The 19461-nt window shown below is 40.4% G+C and overlaps 1 protein-coding gene across 2 annotated transcripts; it reads right to left on the reverse strand.

Annotated features, from left to right (window-relative positions):
- Positions 1-256: 256 nt before the first annotated feature.
- Positions 257-18659, reverse strand: LOC127343450 (uncharacterized). 2 transcript variants are annotated; one of them, XM_051369585.2, is made up of 27 exons: positions 18393-18659; positions 17404-17563; positions 15872-15964; positions 15335-15437; positions 15093-15255; positions 14367-14541; positions 13264-13383; positions 12588-13157; positions 11929-12513; positions 11659-11727; positions 10754-10867; positions 10412-10654; positions 9354-9401; positions 9132-9272; positions 8321-8485; positions 8181-8243; positions 7981-8091; positions 7809-7892; positions 7650-7697; positions 6849-6923; positions 5005-5100; positions 4732-4812; positions 4583-4654; positions 4069-4113; positions 2580-2663; positions 2394-2497; positions 257-944 (listed from the first exon to the last, which is right to left on the reverse strand). In XM_051369585.2, the coding sequence occupies exons 1-27, from the start codon at positions 18506-18508 to the stop codon at positions 824-826; spliced, it is 3849 nt and encodes a 1282-aa protein (XP_051225545.2). In that variant the 5' UTR covers positions 18509-18659; the 3' UTR covers positions 257-823. The 2 variants fall into 2 exon arrangements, with proteins under 2 accessions (XP_051225545.2, XP_051225546.2); XM_051369586.2 differs by having other exon boundaries at positions 8321-8482; positions 18393-18658.
- Positions 18660-19461: the final 802 nt, after the last annotated feature.

Below are 19461 nucleotides of genomic sequence, written 5' to 3' on the forward strand. Positions count from 1 at the left end.
TATGAATATCCACATAAATTATTTGTGTTGTCGGCAAAAGTAGAAACCGTAGCAACGCACGGGCATTCAACTAGTATTCATTAGTTTATAGTATATGATATATGACTATATCACTTTTGTGGAGCTAGGATAGGATTGCCTTGAAAACAGCTCGGGCCGTCCATGGCCTACTTATGATTTGCTGGCCCCCACTTCTCTATAAAGGGGCAGCGGAATTACTTGGACAAAAGACTTGATTAACAAAGCAAAATAAATATGATAGCTAACAAAATCAATTTTTATATATACAATGTTACAATACACAGACAATCTGTTCGGACAACAGCAATTGTTAGCGCCAGACACTCAAATGCCGGCTCCCTGCCAAACGGGTTCTGTTACGTGCAACAATTCTCCTCTTTGGAGGAAGACGTGCTGATCAAATAATATCCCTCGGTTATTTGTAAATAATTAGCTCTGCCCTTCGCTCGCCTAGAAGCCCTCAGCCTGTGAGTGGAACTACTTCTTACCATAAGACTACAGCTAGTATACAACTTGGACTGATCCCCATTCAGGGAAGAACTGGCTCCAGCGCGAACGCAAAAGACCACCCTTTAACCAAGCAACCGCCCCAGAACAAAAACAACAGACCACCCTTTAATCGATCACCTCCAAGAGCTTGTTGAGCCACTATACTAGGAACAGTGAGACGGTAACTGGAGATGCGCCAAAGAGCACTCGATCTTCATTTGTGCCATTTCACGCCCATGCATCTTTTTATGTGCATCTGTGATGAACAAGGCATTCTGCATCTGATCGGTGTAACTACTTGCATCCTCATAACTCACATTAGTGTTGTACCAGGAAGAGAGGAAGTTGTGTCTGCTGTTTGCATCGCAGCAGGTGCAAATGGCATTGGTGCCTGCTGTGGTTCATTGATGAATCCCAAGACATTCAAAGTATGTCTGCCATGAAGAACAAGACATGTAAGAAGTAAGACAGAATATAATGTGCAACGGATGCTTTGGGAGTTTCTGCAAAACATCATGTATTTTGACCAGATTTCAACATGAGAGGATAAAACTCTTAAGCAACTTTTTTACAGAAAGAACATGCCACACTCTAACAAAGTTGATTACCCTTTCCTGGTTTATAACTCAACCACAATATGTGTAAAGCTATACAAGTCACTGCAACTGTGTTTTCTTTTTTTGAAATGGGTCAGGTACTAAACTAATTTCCAAAAGGGGACATTTCTGGCTGAACTTTGTAACAAGAATCAAAACTTCTAATTTTCACGTCTCGTGCACAGCCACACTCCAAAGGCATGCAAACAGGGAAACGGCATGCAGAAGAAATAAGTTACATCAACATCACTAGCCGATAGGCAGAAGAAATAAGCACTCGAGCACCAGTGAGCATCTAAATAAATAACTACACAATAACCACCAGCATTACTAGCTAAGTACCCAACTACAATACATAAGCATAAGACCTGGAAGAAAGGAAAACGGAGGAGCCAAAGGGGAGAGGAAAACAAGGGAAGGAATAAAAGAGAAATGGGGGAGAAGAAGAGGGGTAGATCGAGACTCGAGATAGTGGAAAAGACCTTGCAGGATAGACAAAGAGAGGAAGGCATCAAAGAGACTCAGAAACCCACGGTGACGAGTTGTGTGGATGGTTATGGTGAGGTTTCCGTTCAGATCTATCTATCAGATGCTTTGGAAGGATGGAGGCCTGGGGAAGGGGCTTTGACACCGGAACTTGTGCAGGGCACCTCCTCACGGTTCTCGCCATCTGCTTTGTTTTGCCTCCCCCATGAGAACATGACTATTCCGTATCATTTTTTAACAAGACAGCGCACATCTGTAATACACCTTTGCAAAACATCTTAGCACCTGTATTGTCTCCTGCATGATGCAGCACAGAAACCATACTGGCAAAAGCCGAGACAAGACCTATGGTCAACTACAGCCAAGCGACGTATCGCTTTGATGACACCTAGTGGACGCGTAGCTTGGTGCTTAAGCCACAGAAAATTCAATATATCCCAAACTCCACGAAGAGTACCTGGGAGATTAGTAAAAGGAAGTCTAGAAAATAATCAAATTTGCCAAGGCTGCAAAATCCAAGCAAAGCATAATTGAAGGTACAAAGCCCAGCACTCCCCACAGCAATACGGCTTGACCCAGACGCAGTTCATTAGCTGAACTATTTAGGATGCCTGATTTACTATTAGCAACAAACCTGTTTGCCACTGCATCAATTTAATACATGGTGATCGACAGTACAGAGATGGCTGCTAGTTTTAGTGAATCAGCCTTTAGTGCACCTAGCTGTATGACCAAGTATTTTGTGCTCAAGTGAACAAGAGTCCTACAACACAGTGAGCTGTTAAGGTTAACAGGAAGTACCTGGGCAAGATGTTGTGCAAGTTCCGCTGATTAACGAAGGAAGAAAGATGTGGTCGAAGATTCGGATACTTATTCAGTGCAATTTCAAGCTGCGGCGTAGGTAACTACATGTAGCATCGTCACGGCATGTCAGTAAAATATCACAATAGGAATGTATTCATTAACATAAAAGACTAGTAATAATACCTGTAACAAAACATCAAACGAGCGTGGTTGAGTCTGGTATGCCAATTTTAAGAATCCAACCCACAGCTTTGGCATTTTCCAGATCTGCAGCAATAGGAGGGAAAACTCAAACTTGAGAAATATGAATATTGTGAAAGGACATTTCGAGACAAACCTACACATATAATTTCTACATGTTCAGTTATAGATGGAAAAAATTTAAATCGTTTAACAACACGCATCCAAAAAACATTATGTGGCGAGACGACCTCTAGGAAAGGAGGTGCCTACGCAGAGCTCCCAGGCGACGGCGGCACAGGTATTATGGTATTCTCCCCCTCTACTGAGCACCCTCTAGAAAAAAAGGCAGTGCTGGTAAGGACAAGAAGAAGCAGAGAGAGATCTGATGGTCCTTTTCTTGATTGGCCCTCAAGATCTCTCCGGCTAGAGTGGCTAGACTCCAGGTGGATGGAGTCAGAGACAAGCGGGTCGCCAAGGCAGGGCATATCGATCACGCTCCATGCCCTGGACTCCGATGTCCCCTTCGTAGTCCTACCAAATCCTAGCGGCCTGGCCCAGCGGAGTAGCCCGATCTGATGGGCCGGGACCGGGAGGCATCACCATCATCGCTGTCAGTCAAACGTAGAGGCAACATAACCATACTCCTGCCATAGCCAGGCATACAAGCTCCACTGGATCATCGACTTGGGAGTTGGGAAGCATAGAGAGGCTCAACCAAGCAAAATAATGGAATCCACAGACGAGTATCACACACGTTGGTGGCGCCATTTTTCTTGGAGGAGCACTGATTTAGCTGTATACGGAGTTCACCTTGGTGAATATGGAGCTACAGAGATTAAAAGAGGAAGAAGATGAAGTTTGGGATAATAAAAACCTAAAGTGTGGTGCTGGACAGTGATAACTATTCCTTTTCTCTTTTTTACCGGCTAGATCAACATTGTTATTTGTACAATACAAAAAAAAAAATTGGAGTTGAGCACAAATTGTCTCGCGTGGGCACAATATTGATGCTCATACGTCGGCCTCGTGGTGCTGATTCGTCTGCCGGTCCACTTTCACCCGTTTAATACGAAAAAATCATCAGGCTCGAACCGTCCACCTCTCGCCCATAGGCGCAGTGGAGTGCTCTACTAGCTAAAATATATATTTGTTACTATGTATGGTGTTTTTATCATTGGTGGTTCGCAGCGAGATTGACTATCATGCATCTCATCAGACGGCCCATGACACATCCAATAAAAAGCAATGATCAGTAGTCTATCCTTAGTGGTCCTTATGTTTACTCTCCCGTTGCGACAAACGGGCACATTTGCTAGTAAATAAGAAAAAAAAAGAAAACCTTAGGTTAGAATACCCCTATTTCAAGCAAGCTTATTTATACAAGAAAAGAACATAGGATAGAGATTATAACTAACAACAGGGGTCTCATATAGTTAACAACAGGCGAGTGGATTCAAACATAGAGTGCAACTTAAATAAATTCACAAACCTGCTTATTGACAAGCCTGGAAAGTATTCCCATGACAAAATCAACCTGAAGAAATTTAAACCATGATCAAATCACTGGAAAACAATACTATCCAAACTTCCATGCAGTTTTCTCCTCAAAAGATCCATTCCAATGAGGAAAAAGGTGTACAAATTGGCAAGAAATTGTTTCTATTCTGTGGAACAAAAATGTAACTATATAATTGTACACATTATAAAGGGAAATATAAGCAACAAATATATAAAGCAAGTAATCATCTAATAATTTATACTACCTCTGTCCATAAAAGGATGTCACAAGCTTGTCTAAATTCAGATGTATCTAGACACCCTTTAGTGTACAGGTACATCCGAATTTAGAAAAATCTCCGACATCCTTTTATGGACAGAAGGAGTATTAAAGACTGAACAGATTCCAAAGAGCAAATAAGTAGTAAGCCAGTGAAAGTTCTAATTCTACGAATTATAATCAGATATTATTCACTCTTCATAAATTATCGAGAGCCTGAACATACCAAAGCTGGGAAAGCATCAAGTGCTTGAATAAGAGTCCTCATAAAAAGAAGAGGAATCGGAACATTATCAACCTGCATGACAGGGTGAACAGCTAAGCAAAAGGAATATGTAAGAACTGCGCAGGATAACAGTGTGCTCATGTAAGTACCAATTTATTCAATGACTTCTCCAGAACTTGCTGAGTAAATACCGTGCGCTGCTCAAAGCAAGCAGTGCAAGCATCTATGACCTGAAAAGAGTTCATTTCACATTGTCACAGCTGCATGTAAATGCATTTGGGCATAAAACCCAGAATTTAAGTGTTATGATTTTGGAAAGTTCGAAGGTGAACAAGGTAGTTGGAAAGAAGCTTTGTCTATCTCTGCACACTACGGATATGCTCAAGAGATGTCAGAACATCATGAGACGCAAATGAAATTACCTTCTTTAGGGGAACTTTGTCCTTTTCTGGATTAATTTCATGGATTGCAATCAGAGCTTCGGCAGGGGTTAACGCTGGACCAGTATGAGCAGATCCCTGTCGGAAGCACAGTTAGTCCAATCAAAGGTTAAAAAGCAATATAAATCTTGCTGAAAATTGCTTAAAGCGCCACACTAATTTCAAATCACAGACATTGGTTGTTCCCAGTCAAAAAAAAAAAATACAAAATCATCCCAAACAAAAGAAAGCTGTGTTAGCTAAACGCACACTAATTTGCAAAAGCTGTCACAGAAACATGAAGTAGTTCCATGAAATCAATAACATGTTTCCAAATAGTACAAATACGCTGATGAAAGACGGCACTTTGTATATGCACCAATCTATCAAACATTTATGGAAACAAAGCCAACCATTCAAAGTTCAGCACCAACAGTATTTCATGCATACTGGGACTGTCCGCCATCACATCTAGACTCAGCCAAGCCTATTATGCATACTAGTTTGGCCCTCCTGGTCTTACCACTAGATCCTTCAGCAACTAAGATTATGTCGAGCTGTCACGAACTACCGTGTTCATCCAAAATGAAAGTTCCACTTTTCAAAATTCAGTGGGTCGGTTGGATCATGAACCAACAACGGTTCCAAAGGCTTAAGCAGTCAGCAGTTAGAATTCAGTGGGTTGAGGGTTGGCCCAACCAACATGCATTCTGACCACTGTGCAAATGGTTTTATAAGGGCAGGAGAGCCAAGAATGCCCACTAGCAGTTGAATTAGGTTGCTGGCAGGCGACAGAAAATGAGATGGCTGCCAAACCCTTGGCAGAATTGTGTTGTTTCTTCTTTTCTTCACATACAATCTCGGATTTGGTGTCCACAACACAACATTGGCTCAGTGGGTTGGTCGTGCCCCTCAATGTCAATAACCTTTAGATGGTCCATTGTTATTCTCAACAGCTCATCTATGTCTAAAGATTGTCTGGCCAAGAAGTCCTAGTGGCAGAGCACATCCAGCAACAAGGAGCAGGATCAACTCATGGATGTAGCCACCAGCCAGTGCACAGCATGACACTACAAACGAGAACCTACTCTCAGCAACAGCATTCAAATGCTCTGTGAGCATTTCAGGGCAAGTGAACACCCCCATATGTTTCCCTAGCCAAGCAGAGACTAGCAACATGGCGTTTGTGCAGACCAGTGAGTATAACAATTGTAACTTACTGGTCATCACTACAAAAGTTCTTACAGGCTAACATGCAAAGATAATGCAACTGGATTACTGTTACAGAATACAAAAAATGCACGCTGGATTATGGTACAAACTATAAATTCAAATGTGAAAAAAAAATCAGATGAAGCATGAAAGAGGAAAAATGCATTCCTATCTGAACTTCAAATATTCTGAGTACCAATGCAAACTAATACTGCTGGAAAAGAAATCAAGAGGCTATGTTGGTTTCGAGATCAATCATGACAAATTATTCTGAGTATGTGGGCATTTCACATGACAAATTATTTACTTAACAAGTAACTGAGATTCCGAGATCAATCATGACAGGTGATGGTTATGTTGGTTTCAATACTTAATATTACAAAAGAAGGCAACTCTACCCCACCCAACTTTTATGGAACACCATCAGATAGAAATGCAATACCCATAAACAGAGTTTTTTTTTTTTTGCTAAAAACTGTACAGGAGGCCCAGACGGTAAATTTTATTAAAAGAGAACAATATGTACAAGACTGAGGGAGGGAATGTACAAAAGGGCTTAGCCCAGGGCATAGCACAAAAGAACTACAGAGCGTCTAACCCATAAACAGAGTGATGAATAAGCAAGATAAAACTACCTGCAATATCCGAGCAAGTGCATCTTGGAATCTGGCAGGTGGGAGATCAACTAGTCTAGGAAATATGGGTAGCACCTGAGGACAAGAAAAATTCGAGGCAATCAGGAACACAGGCAGCACACACAAAAGATCACTGTACATTGCATCCTCTGACAAATTTTCGAAGTTACTTCTTGACATGCATTTATTGCAAGCTGCAATAATGTTTTATTCTAGAAACAAGTGTAACTCCAAACAATTCCCTATTTATTTAAAGATACTCCAAATATTCAAACATAATAGATAACATGCTAAAAGTTTGTGCTCCTAAATTTTTGTGCATGCTTTGATAAATATACAAGTGAATCTGCATGAAGTGCAAAATGCTGAACTGGGTGAGGATAGCAAGCTGCAGTTTCGTAATCAAGATTGTAGCACTCATGGGAAAATTTGGATCAGCCAATAGAGAATGGGTAGTGTACAGTGTCTCCTTACCAAATGCTAGCTCACCACATAAAATCTATTAAAAGTTACTGTTATGCCTGGAGTATGCTCGTGTGTGCTGATTTAGGTTATGTAATCATTTCACTATTAGCTTCTAGATACCCATATTACGTGGCCCAGTTAAGTTGCTGCCTTGCTGTGGCAATGATATTAGTCACTTAGGTCACAATGGCATAGGTATGCAGTTTTTGGCCAAGCTAGTCCAGATTGTTAGCATGCATGCTCTTACAAACATCAGCATGACAATGACAGCATTTCTGCTGTGGAGCTAATAAAGATCTAGACAGCCATAACAGAAATATAAAAAGAAACCAATACCTCTTCCTTCGGAAATGAGGATAGCAATGGAATGAGAATAGATGCATCCTGCCACAGAAAGTTACAATATTCAGCAAATGCACTCAGGAACAATCTACTAAAAGGGCACATACGACAGTTTCTGAAGCGGTAGAGAATGCAAACCAAAGGTAAACAAACCTTCAGCTTGGTCTCATACAGATGTTTAACAGCCACAACCAGGTTGGGTGAAGGATTTGATTCTTCCGTCAGTGTTTGAAGTATCTTCAAAAAGAGGACAAGCGAAAAAGCATAAGGAACTTCTACGTTTCACAATAATGGACAAAGAGAAGTCAGCGATAAATTGTAATACCAGGCTAACAAGTTCTTCACTGCCTTCAGGTGGATTATGAATAATGTCCAGCATTTCAGGACATGAGGATCCCAGATTTCTTACAAGGGTGGGTATATGCCAATGGATACACTGCACAATTTTGCACCATCATGTGTTGCAAGGAATTGTAATTCCTGTTTAAAAACTTTAAACTTCGCAACAGAAGTTAAAAGTAATACCTGTTTGACAACTTTTGGAGACCCTCCATAGACATTGAACAACTGTCGAAGAAGAATGGGTCTCTGGAACAATACAAAATGGTTTTACTACCTCTCCAAAAATCAAATAGAAGAGAAAATGAAGTATTCTCTGAGGATACCTTTGTGCAAAGTGCAAAAAACAATGAAGTATAGCGTTTGGCCTCAGATACTGCTGATTGTTTAGGTGAAATCAACGAGGCCTTGGTAGATCCACTTTCAGAAGGTCCAGCATCGGGAACCTGGGAGCCACTAACTGAAGTTTCCTGGATGCCTACTTCAACCTGCTAACATAAAAACAATCTACTATTGAAACATCCAACCAGAATACAATATGTAAATCATATAGGTATAACTAAGCCATTGTATTGCTCTCTCGCGAAGAAGAGCTGTTACCTACCAAACTTGCCACATCTAGTTGTGGCTAAGTGCGAGAGCGGAGAAGCCACACACTAACGAGAAACGGTGTTCAGCTAGTTAGGCATAATACAACAAAAAATTATGTTGCTTTATCAAATTACACTTCAAATGCAAACAAATACAGCATTTTTGATGGAAAAGTATAAGCCACATTCATATTCAGTCTTTGCCTAGCTTGGCAAAATCAAGGCGAACTGCCATGGCATTCCCTCCAGAGCACCTAGCCGATTAGGCAATAAACAGAAGCTGCAGTTCAGACAAGAGAAGCTAGACCGTAAATCATAACCCATATTTCTTGCTATTGGATTCGGAAACCAAGTTGGATACTCTGCATCCATTTTTCACTTTGTTCTGACAGAAGAAGCTAGATCGTAAATCTTAACCCATATTTCTTGCATAATAACCATATAAGTTGGATAATTCGCATACATTTTTCGCTCCTACTGGAGAAGATGAGCGCATGATAGTGCTGAATGCCTAAACATAACAAGGATTGAAATCATCAAGAATTACCTCGGCTGTAGATTCTTTTGAGGTTGTGAAATTAGCATCTGTCTCCCCGCCATGCTTATTAGCAATTGCCAGAAGACTATCTGTGGCAAACTGCTCGACTTTTTCTGATGCATATGTCAGATCACAGAGCTTTTTCACAACCTAAGATACAAAAATATCAGCATTACGGGGCGAAGTATTACATCAAATGAACTTAAAAAGTTAACGAGTGCTTCTCCCTACCAATCTAACCGCTTTTCCTCGGACTTCATCTTGAGAGTGAATGGCACACTGCAAATTCATAACAATAAGTGAGTCACAGTTCAAAGATGATAAATAGTATAGTACCACCAGCTGCATAAAAACATGTCATGATTGTGAACTTCAGATTTAGCCTACCCCAACTTGCTTGGGAGAAAGGCTTAGATGTTGTTTGTTTCTTTGTCTCAGATTTATTGTAGTAAATCGAAACTTATGCCGATATAGTATTTAAACGATAAATATTGAATGTTTGAACATTGAATACATAGGGTTATTATAAAGTTGATGGTCAAATAACTTGGTAAAGGGCCACGATGATCCATAGGGTATTATTGGACCAACCCATGAAATCAGGTCCTTTGTTTCAGTCGGGTTGCACCATGAAAACAATGAAGCCAGGGGAGCCGGCCCTGATTAACCCAAAGGGTCAGTCGGTTTGACCCAGAAGCAGCAGAGCCTACTCGCCTCCAACCGCTCCATTGCCATGTACTCTTACCACATCGGCGGCGAGGAATAGAGGCGTAACAAAATTGGGATTAGGCAAGAGACCAAGTCGAGCTAGCGGCACATCAATGGCGTTCACAGCTGCATATGGGAGGAGCGAACCAGAGCAAGTGGAGAAGAACCGGAAGGCATCGGCGTTTCATTCTCCTGCTGGAACAGCAGGGAAAGCTAAGCGTGATGACTAAGGGGTGGAGCGGCTTCGTTCGCAACCGGCGCATCGCTGCCGGAAACACCGTCTCCTATCACCCGATAGATGGGTCAATCCACAAGAGCCGATGGAGCATAGAAGCAATGGCAGACTGCATAAAAGGGTCTGCCCTGTGGACCCCTTCCTATTCTCTGTATCACCGGGGCAGGTCCAGGGCCAGACTGGGCCGACCCATTCCATCCTCATTTAGGACAATGAATAACATAAGCAGACTTTGTAACTCAAATAATCATAATTTAGTTATACCAACTTAGAGAAATTACTAATTTGTATATACTGCCAAAACGATTGATATTATTCTACAAGTTGAAAAGGGAACATCACAAACCTTCAGAACAATATCCAAGCAAGCTTGACGAAGTGGAGGCCGCACTAAAATAAGACTCCATACTGTTCCGAGGCCTTGGGCAACACGGTCACCCTCGCTGTCCTTTATTTGTTGGTTGTTGCCTTGTGACATACAAAGACCCTCAAGTAATCTAAACAGAGGCTCAGGCAAACATGGGGCATCACACAGAAGTTTACTAAAAGATTTATCTGAGGCGGGTAACGAATCAATCAAGGACTTTGCCTGAGTACAAAAACAAATGAAAAATAACTCTTTTCACGTAAGTTTAACTTATAGCTGGAAGGCAATGAACAGATATTCGAATATGATGTGCTAACTTACAAGTGATATAAAGAACTTCTCGTAATGTTCAGAAGTAGATGTGGAACTTTCTGGTGCGTCGGCAATATTGACACACTGCAGCTGATACAACACATGCATAGCCAGTTCGTGACCCTAGGAAAAACATGTGCCATAGAAGTAAGAGCCTTGCAAAATTCACGACTTATGCAGTTTGACAGATCATGAGCAGTTGATGAGTCATGCTCTATTTGGAAAATGGCTATAATTAGAAGACAAAGCCTAACCAGCTCAAATACAGCACAACTCGTGTTAAGGATCCGCTTATCTTGTATAAAACTTGATTTACCAACATAATCTCAACCAGAAGCAAGCTTGAACTACATCAAGCTCGGAACAGGTGAGTACGACACCTGTATGCAAGTCCGAGAACCCTAGAGTCTACGGAGCAATTATCTCGAATGGGGTAGGAATGGACAAGAAACAGGTGGGCACGAAAACTGTATGCAAGTCTGAGAGACGAAGATTCGACAGTTGAAATTTGAATCCTAGAGTCTACTTTCTCCATTCCAGAAAAGAAAGTGAGCATGCTTTTCGAAACTCAACTTTAACCAAGAATAAGTCCAACTATACATGATTTACGTTATACAAAATTGATATTGTTAGATTAATATTTGAAAGAAGTTTCAAATGGTATAATTTTTGTGGCACATAACCCACAATTTATGGGTTAAAAGCTTGGTCAATGTTACATCTCGAAAAACATGCGCTCCTTCTTTCCAGGAATGGAGGAAGCATGCAGCAATCACCTTGAATGGTGTAGAATGCACAAGAATGAGTTCTGCTCCAATAAGCTTTTATTTATGAGCGTTGTCAGCCTATCAGAGCAAATTCCTAGCTCAGCACAAAATCAACTATACTGTTTCTTATTGCGGTCAGCAAATTACCTTCTGGTCATGATAATGGAAGATAATGTGCCTCTGAATCAAATCCATGATATTATCATCAGCAGTACTCTGTCAAGTCATAGATGATGAAAGTTAGAACATAGAACTGTGGCAGAGCGAGCATATCAAAATAAACAGGAGTGATCTCAAAAAATTCTAGCCAAATGAACTAGAAACTGGAATTCCTACCATTTAGCCTATAGAAAAGGAATTCAGGTAAGAATTACACGGGGCTACAATTATTAGAGTACCAAAAGTCCAAAAGAATACCTGAGCAACCAAATGAGCAAGCAAAGAAAATCTTGTATCCAGGCTATTTTTCTTGTAATCATCAATTATCCGCCTAACAGCTAATATATGCAATGTGATCTTCTCACTGTCACTCAAATCCAAATGAGATGGAAGAAGTGGCAACTCATGAGTAGTATCCTCTGGTGTTGATGTCTTGGGGACTGGTGAAAAGGGATCAACCTCCAAATCCATACTATCAGATTCATTGTTTGAAATAGCTTCTGGTGACAATGGATTGTCCATCTCGTCATTGACATCAGAAGGAAATCCGGCTTCCACTGGTGCGTGCAATTCAAAAATTGTCTCTGGTTCTATGGCATCATCCAAAAACTCAGAGTTCTCTTCGACAATTACTTGATTATTAGGATGAGAAGATGGATGCTCCTCATCTTCACTTTTAGGTGGGTCTCCTGAATATTCTGCACATTTTTCACCCTTCCCAGGAACAGAAGGTATATCTGACAAAGTATTTGTCTGATGCATGCTAGTGGTTTCCACCTTCACCTGTATGGCACTAGCAGTAGCAGGTGCAACTGTTCGCCGTGGATCAAGGCGACGAGGATCCTGCAACACATCAACATTTTGGCAATAGGAACTTCTGTGACTTAATAAAAAAAATGAGTTAAGATAGATCATACTCTTCTTGGGTCACGCTTCGAATCAGTAGAACCAGGACCGAGAAGGGCATCAGGTGGTGAAATGCCTACTCCATCTGCAGATGGTGCTAATTGTGCTGTAAAGGGCAAAGAGTGTGTATGGCCTGGAAAGTTCTCTGTAGGGGGGCTGGAGGAAGATTGCAAATTTGATTGCGGTTCACTCTTATTTGTAGCTAATGGAAATGGTACTTCTGGTAGATGCTTCATTGTTTCAATTACAATGTCAGCCATGACGTCTGACTCTACCGATGAGATGAGAATACCAAGGGATTCAGCTCCTCTTTCCCCTTCAGCAAGTAAAGCGCCTATCATTTCAATCATCTTCTCAACAGGAGATACATCAGTACTCAAGATAGTAGGGTCAGAGGAATGACCCATATTTGCATCATTTTCAATCTTCACATCTGAATAATCAGGTGTTCCCTGGATTAGCGGATTCAAACATGCAGAGCCATCAAATCTTGCTCTCTTAGCTATTCCCTCGGCCATAGCAGGAGCAGGATTCTTTCGACTAACATCTCCGTAAGGCATCTCCCATGGTGGAGGTTCATCCTATTTGATACAAAAAAACACCTTTCAGAAATAAGTGTATAATAAACTTCTGAAAGAGACATGCCAAATCCATTGCACCACATCAGATAAGTGTTCGGACATATACCTTGTTCATACGAGAAGCCCGCTCTATATTTCTAGACAGCTTCTCTACCTGCCTAATAATCTGTTCTGTTGCTTCACCTGGGCTGAGAGCTCGGAGCCGCCTTACTAGTATGTCCTTGGACTGTCCAGAGAAGAATGGACACAATTAACTTGAGAAGTTACATAAATCATTCATCATTCAAAAACCAAATTCAGGTAGTACATGAAAGGAATTAAGTTCAGCGAACATGTTAAGAAAACAGTACAGGCTAAGGATATATATACAATCCTAAACAGACATGAGAAGTGATTAAGGGGGGGGGGGGGGGGGGGGAAAGTGGCACAAATAATGAAGGAGTGCTCAAAAGAAACCAAGAGAGCAAACAAAATTCAGTTAATCTAGTTATTATCTGATAAAACGAAGAAATAAGAAACAACGCAAGCTACATATGTGCATATTACAACATCATCAATGAAATGCTAACCAAAGTTTTCCACTCATTCGTGAGTCATGAGAGCATTATCATTGACTTAATGAGTAGAATTCCTCATCCACTATCCAAAAACTAAAAAAGAACAACGATGTGTAACGCGAACTTCAAAATTTTCATATTCAACACTGTTTGAGAACCGAGGACAAACAATACTGTAGCAATCCATATGACAATGCATGAGTTCCCAGACATGAAGAAACCTCCCATTTTATAAATGAGAGCAAATACAGCTCAAAGAGCTTACAAGGAAAGATGCATTAGCTCAAAGAGCCTTCATACATGACAGCATGAGATGGACTACAATGAACAGAAGTTATCATTAAATTATCCTTAACAAAATAGCCAGTATTTCCCCGATTTACATAACAAGCTTTCAAGATAACTAAATTACTTTTTCTTACAATCAACCAGAACGGTTTTGCAAATTTTAGCTGTACCAGATGACTTTTAGTGTGAAATGTGTTGGTTTAACTGAATATTAAATTATCAAAGATACCTAGAGTAGATGTACAAGTAAAAAGCCAACGTTTACAGTCAAAAATAACAAAATAAAATGCTAACTGACATAAGTATTTTGCACATTAAACTTCAAATGATCGTAAAAAGATGTAGCTAAATAAGGTGAGCTCACATCAAGCATTTCTTGGCAAGGACTCCGTAGAAACCCTAAAAAGGCTGTTTTCAGGGAATATCTCAGGCTTGCAGAATGAGCTCCTTTTGAAGTCTGCAAACTAGGGTCAAACCCAAACAACACTGACAGAACACGGTCATAATAAACCGGCCTATTCTTTCCAATAGCTGCAAGACTGACATGTGAAGAAGAACTTATATTTCTGATAATAACAAATATGTTTTACACCACAAAGTACAAGAATATGGAGTGAAAAGAGTAGAACATGGGTAAAGTGGCTAAGCCATTAGAACTATATATATGACAATTCACTTACAAATTCAGCAGTCAGGATAAATATGTGGCTAGGTACCAAACAGCATTAAAAACTGATGGCATGAATTAATCAATTAAATAAACCAATTAGCAAACAACTTTATAGATAGCACCAAAATATTCATCCATGGAAACTCCTCAAAAAATCTTCATCCATGGAGGGAACTAGTGAACAAAGGCAGGCTGGTGGAGTGTGATGATAAATTTCTTCATATATAGGTCATCATGGGGATATGGGGAAAAATAGTAGGATACCATAAATGGCCAAACCAGCTACAGCAATATTTCTTGCAAATTCAGAATTCAGGACAAACATGTGGATAGAGCTTCATCCACACATATCAACAGAACTAGTGAAAAGAGGAGCGCTTTCACTTCATTTAGGCATAAACAGCTGGTTGAAATGCTTACGAATTAATGGTGCCAACTAGGAAGGATCCTCGATGAGCATACGCTGATTTCAAAATATCCACAAGGAGGATGAAAGCCCTATTTGCATTGGCTTCCAGAATAACGGGATCAAGGCTAGTATGAAATTTAGCTAATCGTGACGGATCAAACCTCCGGTTGTTTCCTGTTTATAGAGTGAAAATATCAGTAAGCATCCACAATATGGCCCATTTAACTGTGGTTGTGAATAGTGTTAATGGTACCTTCAATTGGCTGTATTCGGTCACTGTTGGGTTGAGGTGTGAGGCACAATATCCATGTTTCAATGAACTTTACGGCGAGTAGTTTAAATGCAATAGGACCAGGCTGTTACATGTCAGAGATAATAATATCAGCCAGTAAGTTGAACTAGAAAGGCGCATAGGCCATCATTTAAATATCAAGAATATCATTATTTATGATACTCTCAGCAGACACTATGGCAAAATACAATTGTCTGAGGATTGTTGCTACAAGAATGTAATGGTACAATAAAGTCCAACTGCATGTCAACATAAATATGACATACTCCATCCATCCCATAATAACTGGCTCAGAGTTATCTAGTTTCGCATGTAGATACATGCAAATCTAGATAAATCTGAGTCACTTATTATGGGATGGAGGTTGCACATATGACTCGTCTGCTAAATCCATGATGTGTGAAATGTTGATTGCAAAAACGATAACAGAACAACAACAGTTTGATGATATTATTGGAATAAACAAGGTACAGCAGCATAAACTACTTTTAAACTAACCTCATGCATCATAACACATACTGCATCCTTGAACTGGTTCATCCAAGCCCACATCTCTTCAAGCCAAGCATCAACTCTTCCACGCCCGTTAATCTAGATTAAAAATTAAAGTGACAAAGTGAGTGCTAATAATAAAGAAAATAATAGAACTATCCTTACCAAGTTACAAACATCTAAGGATGCAATAAGCAAAAAAATGTTAATCAGGAAAAAAATTAAACTTCAGCACCATTACAGACCGAACATCTCAAAACAAATTAAAAACAAGGAAAACAGGTTAAGAGTTTTTTCTTTAATCTACACTGCCTATATGTAAATTACATCATTGTCTTGCGTTAATCAGAGAGTTATCATTTGTAAATTACTTCAAGAAAACACCTATCAAACCAAATCTAAGACCATTCTATGCTGCAATGGTTAAATTAGTTAAAACTGCTGAAAGAAGCTTTTATCTCTGGATTAGAAAAAGCGTGAGTGTTGGCAACAAAATCCATTAGGGTTGTACCCATTTTTTTAATAGTTAGGTACAATATACATGTTTAATATGTAAATCAGAATCTAATGGATATCATTTTTCTATAAGTTTCTTTCAGCTTATAAAACATATACCATGAAAATAAATACTCTTACTTCTATAAATTTATTAAGGTTCAATGCACCAGTTGTTAAGAACTGAGCATTAACACACACACAAAATATTGCTTCAGATGTACAATTGAGAAAAGTTTAAGCCTATATTTCTTTTCATCGAAATATGAACAAGGAAGGTCCAGTGCATTTATTATCACTTTATTATTACTAGTATAACTATAATATAGTTGACTGCAAAAACAAGTCTCATTCACATATACTATCCAGTAAGCAGATGTGCATCAAACTATCAACCAACTCCTGTTCCAGCTACTCTAACATCTACTGCTTTTCACTTGTCTAAATGGGAGACAACTGTAAAAAACTAATTATCAAGTGCCAGGATGTATGTTGGAAGCAGGTTTGACATGGTATCGGTAGAATTGCCCAGATTTGGAGATTTGATCTGGATGCATCAAATATTGTAAATAACTGGAATGGCTGGTCATTTAGTGGTAGCAAAGTAAGTTCTGTGATCTTCAGGGCTATTATGGAAAAAAGAAGAGAGGGACACACTCAAGCAAGCTGACAGTTAATGACAAAATGCTCTCATCAAATGAGCATTCTATCATTGTCAGAAACTGTTACTTTGCATGAAACTGACCAACTGGAGAGAAGTAAAACAACAAAGTGTTGGGTTTAAGCAGGGACTAACAGTGAAAGAGCAAATCAAGTGGGACATGCAGTGCAACAAAAATACACTGCCTGTGGAGGTAGTGAACTCCTCTGTGTAGAAAATAGTTTTATGTCAGGTATTTCTTCTGGCGCAGTTTTCAATCGGCAAGTTTTTTCACGTATAAGCAAGTAAAATAAGCTCATCAAACAACAGCAACATCGCAGCAGGTAGTAGTTACAACAGTGGATTTATTCATTGATAAATATATCTGTTTTACAAGAAGGACCTGAAGTGCCATCTCTTCCAGTACAGCAGCAAATAAATTTGTCCCACTAGCTATGGATTGCTTAACAACTGCAGGATCGTCGTGTTTCAAAAATGACAGCAAGTTTGGCATCAGCACAACCAAATCTTCTGTTACATTTCTGCCAAGCTCTCTCAGCAATCTGTAAGCAAAAAAAAAGAGTTCTATGAGCACCACCGAAATATATGTATGTTAGTTTTAGGTTAAATATTAGGACAACTGTTGCCACGAGAGAATCCTCAATTAAAAGGCAGATCATGTAATGAACAGCATGAATCAAGATAATAGGACATTGGAAACTTATCTATGTTAGGAGTGAACACAGCTAGGCCTTGGCATGAGAAATAGCATACCCATTTGAACAAGAGTGGTCCTAAATCTGACTATGCTTTGACAAAAAGAAACTCACCAAGGCCCTAATAACTATTTACATGAGCATTCAACAACCCTCAATTATTTCTCTTTATTTATCAATACGTGGCCCTATCCTTCAATATAATTACTGACAAAGAGACATTACCAACAGCATTTTCCATCAATGCCCCATTTTCTTATAATATTATTTCATTTTCATGGGAAACCAAATAAGCGTTCTCATGCTATCGTCAGTTCAAACGGATCTAATACATTGCCATACTATTTGCCAGATATACGCCTCAACACAGGACTACTACCAATTCCCCATACACTCAAGAAGCCATCAGCGCCACTAATAAAGATCGCAACTTGTTCAAGCTATTGGCCACGAAATTATCAGGGAACACTGTCACCGCAGGGGATTAAAACTAAGCATGCGTATATCTACAGTACTGTAGTAAATACTGCGACAACTTCCACAGCAATGTCATATTACATGGGCTTAAACCAGAACTAAAAAGAGCAAACACGGCCGACGGAACCCTAGAAAATCATTCGTCACGCATGGGTATTCGAGATTAGGGGTAAGGGGGGGGGGAGGCCCGGGCGCTCACCTTAGGGCACGCGACGAATCGAAGCGAGGAGAGGGGGCCTCCAGCGGCGGCGGCGGCGCCTCGGCGGAGCCGCCTCGCGGCTCCGGCCACCGGGCGCCGTCCGCCTGGAATTCCATGGCCGGGGGCCAAAACCCTAGCTATCTGGCGCGGCGCCTGGTGGGCTCGCCGCTGCCGCGGGCGGGCTGGGTTTCGGTTTTGTGGCGGGCGGCGGTGGCGGCGGCGCGATTGGTCTAGGGTTTGGGCGGCGGCGGCCGTGGAGAGGTAGGCGCGGCGGCGGAGGCGAGGCGCGGCGCGGGCGACGGGGATAGGAGGAGGAGCGAGCAGGCAGGGGGCGAGGGAAGTGCCGCTTTGGCCTGCACGATTATTGTAGTGCCGCTCTGGAGGCCGACGCGTGGGACCTACTCTGTGTTTTTATGGGACCCACGTGTAATGGAAAGGTCCGCCACCCGGTTCGAAAGCAGTTGGGCCTTTCCGAGAGGGGATATTTCTAAGTTTACAAAAAAATCAAACTAAAATTCTATATATATATTCTGCTGTGTCTTCTGCATCCGTGAAGTTTTATCCAAAAATATGTCAATATGTGACCTACACAAAAAGAACAAATGATGTATAAATAGTATGTGACACTATTTATGTACCTTTTTTTCTTTTTTACACAAATCACATATTGACATATTTTTGGATGAAACTTCACAGATGCACAAGATACAACATAATGTATGTCTATGACTTTAGTTTGCATTTTTTAGAGACTTGCAAATGTCACAAAAAATGGGGTGCGAATGCAACTAGTTGCAAATGAGAGTTTGCCCCGATGTGTTCGAATAAAAAAAAATTAGGAAAGTGTTTCCGAAACTTCTAGGGAGGTGCCGCACACCCTAGGGTAGGTGTTGGGCCGGCCCAGCCACGTCTTGTTTTTTTCTTTTTTCCGTTTTTCTCCTTTTATGTTGTTTCTTTTCTTCTTTTTCTACGTTTTTTTAAAACACAAAAAAAATTAATTTGAACTTTTTTCGGATGTACTTTTAAAAAATATAAACCTTTATAAAAGTTGAATATTTTAAAATTAGTA

The sequence above is a fragment of the Lolium perenne genome, chromosome 3 (genome assembly GCF_019359855.2).
Source record: "Lolium perenne isolate Kyuss_39 chromosome 3, Kyuss_2.0, whole genome shotgun sequence".
NCBI classification, from domain to species: Eukaryota; Viridiplantae; Streptophyta; class Magnoliopsida; order Poales; family Poaceae; genus Lolium; species Lolium perenne.

What these genes read in the sequence shown, in the direction of transcription:
- LOC127343450 (XM_051369585.2), bottom strand. Translation starts at nt 18,508, where the DNA reads ATGGAATTCCAGGCGGACGGCGCCCGGTGGCCGGAGCCGCGAGGCGGC. An exon ending in CCGAATACAGCCAATTGAAG is followed by an intron (nt 15,256 to 15,334) that starts GTACCATTAACA and finishes CTCTATAAACAG; the next exon opens with GAAACAACCGGAGGTTTGAT. An exon ending in TTTTTGCACTTTGCACAAAG is followed by an intron (nt 8,244 to 8,320) that starts GTATCCTCAGAG and finishes GTATTGTTCCAG; the next exon opens with AGACCCATTCTTCTTCGACA.